This window comes from Rhagoletis pomonella, unplaced genomic scaffold (assembly GCF_013731165.1).
Source record: "Rhagoletis pomonella isolate Grant_MI unplaced genomic scaffold, Rhpom_1.0 Rhpom_scaffold_00003, whole genome shotgun sequence".
Lineage (NCBI taxonomy): Eukaryota > Metazoa > Arthropoda > Insecta > Diptera > Tephritidae > Rhagoletis > Rhagoletis pomonella.
Genome location: NW_023458557.1, coordinates 31,907,325 through 31,912,499, shown reverse-complemented (window position 1 = coordinate 31,912,499; position 5,175 = coordinate 31,907,325). Strand labels below are relative to the sequence as shown.

The following is a 5,175-nucleotide window of genomic DNA, read 5'->3' as shown; positions in this document are numbered from 1 at the left end:
AAAAAATGTTGAATATAATTTTCAATCTTAGTCCGATTTTAAGTTCGGAAATGCTAAGATGGAGTACGAAAAACTTGATCCCTTCTCTGAGTGTACGCGTTGGATTTGATTCTGAACATGAGATGTTTAAAATATACAAATAAATATACACATTAAATGTTTTAAATTGCAAAAACTTTGAAAGTAAATATACATTAATTACTAATAACAAACATTAAGTGCTCATATTTACCGAATTTTAAACATTTTATGTGTAATTTTGCTATACGCGACAAATTTGGTATGTAAAAGTAAACAGCCAGTGTTTAATTTTATTACACGGTGTTTAAATTTCCGCACATTAGGGGAGAAAACTGGTTACGTCTCTTATATGCGTAAATTTGAACAAAAAAATTTTAGAGCTAGTTTTAAACATTTTATGTGTTAAACTGTGAAATTGTGAACAATAAATGTTTAAGTAATGGCAAGTAAAAGGAAACAAGCAGTGTTTAACTTATGGCGTTTTCATTTCTACAAAAAAGGTTGCCTTCTCATCGCCCTCTTCTTAGTGTTTGTGCGTAGAGGACACAGAGAAGGTTGAATTTTTCGGTAGAAACGAAATCGGCATTAATTAAGACGGTAACCTATCTTAATATGCGCAAATTTAAAAAAATTTTTTTTATAGTGTAGCTACAACAACTCGCCCAGCCTAACTCCCGATTTACATGATTCAAGTACTTGCAAGCAATTCTTCGTAATTCTCTCGAATTCAAGTTTTTGGTTATAAAATGGCAAACTACGAAAATGTCAAAAGCAAAGCAATAAAGTTGAAATGACTTGACGGTACGGACGCATGTGTATTCGACACTTGTCTGCTCACCCCTCTCTTCCACATGCGAGCAGAATTTAATTCAATACTTGAACTGCGTAAAAGCAAGTAAAATGCAAGGCAATTGGCCGGCCGGTTCTGAATTATGCCGGGCCTATTTAGGCGGGGCTTGGTATGAAATGCTGTGCGGGGGCTGGAAAATATTGTGATTGCATACTTGAAAATATGACAAAACAATTTCCTTTATCGTTGCCTTTTTCTTTAGTTGACCGTATCTACATGTGCATCTACATATGTATAACATTTACTGAAAATGTATCTTATTTGCTCTTTCAGGTTTTCACTTTATTGTCGTACTAGTATACCCTCCAAGTCAATAAAATATGCAATATTCTTACTTAACCAAAACATTGCTCAGCTTTGCTATGATATAACGGGACTGCGATGTGATATGCGTTCAACACTGGAAAATATTAATCAGATATTTATCTTTTTATCTGAGACTCAAAACTCAGATCAAAGTGAACAGAAGAAATCAGATGTGTACATTAACAAATCTTTCACACCAAGTTTCAACAGTTATAAAAATGCCAGTAACGGCTGTGCAAAAGCAGCCACTAATCAGCTTTCGAGGTCACAGTCTTCAGTTGATATAAATAACATGCCGTTTCCGTTGACGACAGCAGCGCCGCATAATTTCTTGTTGCAGCTGCCGAATAGCATACCTCTGTCAATTGAAGGTGATTCTATTTTAAAACAACGGTTAGTATGCAAATGACTTTTACTATACTCACTTAAATTCGTTTAGCAGTAGTTTTACATTGAAGTTATTAAATAGGTTTTAAAATTTATAGCCCAGTCAGGTTAGCTAAAAAAACAACGGTAAACTTACAGTAATTCGCATAAAGCTGAAAATTGGTACGAATATTGCGAACACTATCAGGCATGTTCTGAAATTCGAAATTTGAAATCGAATCGATTTCGATAATTTTTTCGAAGGTTTTTAACCCAAAAATTTAAAAGTCTCGCATTAAAATTATGTATTACGGTTTTCAATTAGAATATTCACTCTTCTCATCAGATATAATCAAAAAATATTTGGCAAATCGAGTCGATTTCAAAGTTTCGAATTTCAGAACATGCCTGTATAATGAATGTAATGTCAAAAGCAGGGTTCGGAAATTCTCATTTATGATTATTCCTTTTCACTTATTTATGAGATCATGATCGAAAATCGAAAATATTTCATAATTGTTTTTGCATTCTTTTATAGCGACTGAAAAATGCAAACAAATTTATCACGTCTCATATTTGGAATGCGAAACAATTTTCCGCTGTCTTTCATTTACGAACGAAAAAAGCAAAGAAATATCTTCTCACTCAAATATGAGCAGTCTGAACATTGCCGATGTCGCACAGTGGGACGTCCCCATATAAGATGCGGCTAAAAGATGTAACCGTTCGGCACTAGAAATTAACTAATGTGGAAAATGGTAAAATTCAACGCGCTACCACGCCCACAGCTCTTGTGGGCGGAAATAGTAAATGTTACCCGATTTTGATGAAATTCAGAGTATATCGACTGCTGAGTGGAAGATGGAGCTATCTGGGAAGCCAGTTCGAAAACGCCCTATCTCAAAAAACATTTCAAGAACGCCTTATTTCAAAATTTTATCGAAAAACACCCTATCTCAGAATTCGGTTCAAAAGCGCCCTTTCTTACTTCATAATATTATTGAAAATGTGCTGATATAGGGCGGTTTTGAAACGAATTCTGAAATAGGACTTTCTTGAAAAGTTGTTTGTGAGAGGGTGTTTTCGAACTGGCTGCCGAGATAGGTCGATCTTCCACTCAGCAGTCGATATGCTAGTTTTAACGAGAAAATCATAAATCTGAAAGATCGTCAAAATCGGTTTACATTATCGTCCAGTAATTCTAGAAAAACAAGCGCAAGTTAAAAAAATATATTTTAATGAAATTCGGTGTTCTCTGCTCGTTTAAGTCAGAATTTTCAATTTGGAAGGTAATAAAGAGTTTCTTATTACGGCGCCCACCTTCTACACACTCTTTTGGCTCCAAGTACTAAATTTTATGAATTTTTGAGAAAATGAACAGGCACATTTATGGTATTTCTAAAGAAGTTTCTATTTCTTCATTCTAAAAATGACAAAACGAAAACATTTACAATACCTGTGTACTAAATTATGTGCATGATATGTATTTACACTGAAACTTTCAATTTAACCTACATTTTATACCACAAAAGCTGAGCTAAAGCCAGCAGGACTCTTGCCATTGAAAACGGATCTCGTCTAGAAAAGCGTTCATTTTTGGCTGAATGTTGAATGTGATTAGTAGATTGGCGAGTCATTAATATTTACATCTTCTTCAATTTCCATTTTATATTGCATGTTATTTATTTTATGTACACACCAGAGTCTTTCCCATGAGCTCTACAATAAAAATTCAATAAATTTTACAGTAGGTGGGTCTATAAAAGGAAGAATAGAAACTGAACTCGCAGTTCCTCGCAGCTGAAACTATTTGAGATATGATACGCATATGTAATGTTTACTTGTCCTAAGTATAATTTAGCTCGCTTCCTAGGTCCTTTTTAAATATCCCTTTTTAAAGTAAGCACTCTAAAAATTTTATACTCACAAAATTATGTAGAGTTTCAAAGTAAACTATTTTTTACATGTCAAAAGAATTATAAAAATTTAAAGCAATGCTTGACCACAGATGTATTCAAAAACAGCTCATCAATCAGATTGGCTTTTTATATATGCGCACAAGTGGAAAAATTAATTCAAAATATTTGCGACAAAATCAAAATTTTTTCTTACAAATTTATTTTTCCGCATTGTTCCTACTTTAAGCTCGTGTAATGATTGCAAATATGCATTTTTATCAAACATTCTTTTTGGTTTGGGTCAGCTGGATATTTTGCTATTTATCTGCGTAATTACTTTTTCAGGATACGCTAACCCGGTTTTACTACTTTTGGCCGCTGTAGTCCCATTATTTGTCGGTCGCTCATAAATGGGAAAAACCATGTAAAATTACCATTCGCGATAACTCACAACAGCTTATCGCAATAAACTTATCGCGAACAATTTTCGACGACGTTGTTGGGGAGATGCTTTTCGCGTTTGTTTTGGTTATGCGTTTTGTTATACAGCATGCATATGTACATTAGACTGCGTCACTCCCCATACAAAAATAAGGGTACTGTGTTTCCATTGGAATTATAAAATCTATTATATTTTAAGACTTCCACCAAAATATTTTGGAAAAATATTAAGATTTACGTGAGCTGGACCGATTTGAAAATACCTCAAATAATGAAGTTTTTTATAAATAAAAATAGTTAATTAAGGCTTAAAAAAAACGCCTAAAATGACCAAACGGTTTAAGCTAAAAAAATGTGCATAAAAATATTTTAAAAAATTTTCAACGGAATCGTAATAATGAGATTTTTTGTGCTGTTTTTTTTAACTTTTTTTTTAAGATTGGTCTAATACCAACTTGAATAACTGAACCTAAACTACTCCGTTTTTGACTTGTGAGGTATCATTGGAAAGGTATTTTGTCACCCTTTTTTCATGCAAAAGATGGAAGAGAAAGGTAGGATGAACGAGCGTCATTCCAAGTTGAATTAAGATGTGTTGGTGTTTGGAAAAAAAGGGACATGAATGAGTTTTTTTTTTGGCACAGAAATAAAAAGAGTGAGAAAATACTTTTCTACTGAGCTCCCACAAGTATAAATCAGAATAGTTTTAGCCCAGATATGCAAGTTTTTCGTAAATCAAAAATCTCATTACTACGATTCTGTTGAAACGATTTTTAAATATTTGTATGCAGATTTTTTAAGCTTAATATGTTTTGTCATCTGAGGGGATTTGTTTCAAAAAGTCTTTTAAGAAACTGTTTTTATGCATAAAAAAGTCCATTTTTGGAGGTATTTTCTAAATATTTGGAGGTATTCTTCAAATTTAATAAATTTTTTAATCCCGGCAGAAAATACGCAACATTTTTTTGGTGATGCAGTCTAATGTACATATGTATGTACTATATATGCAACACAGGCAAATGCTTTTCGGTTGGAACGAGTGTGGGAATGTGCACAACTACATATGTATATCGTCACCTAAGGGTGAAAAGGTGCCAAGTCCATTTTTTGAAATTGGTTTCGTATTACCTGCCATTCTGCATCAAAAACTAAATTTTGGAAAAAAGAATGGGCTTGGTATCTTTTCATCTTTAGGTAGCGATGTGAATTATGGTGGTAATATATACAAACATATAAATTACATATGTGGGCGTAGCCAGAACGAAATTTAGGGAGGGAGCCTATACATTTTTT

General features: G+C 33.3%; 1 protein-coding gene across 1 annotated transcript in view; it reads left to right on the top strand.

Moving 5' to 3' along the window:
• Positions 1-1,586, top strand: part of LOC118736175 (UV radiation resistance-associated gene protein-like) — a 62,502-nt gene extending 60,916 nt beyond the window's left edge. Inside the window, exon 2 of the mRNA XM_036466270.1 lies at positions 1,145-1,586. Coding sequence (XP_036322163.1) covers positions 1,145-1,586 — 442 coding nt within the window. The remainder of the gene's footprint in view (positions 1-1,144) is intronic.
• The last annotated feature ends 3,589 nt before the right edge of the window (positions 1,587-5,175 follow it).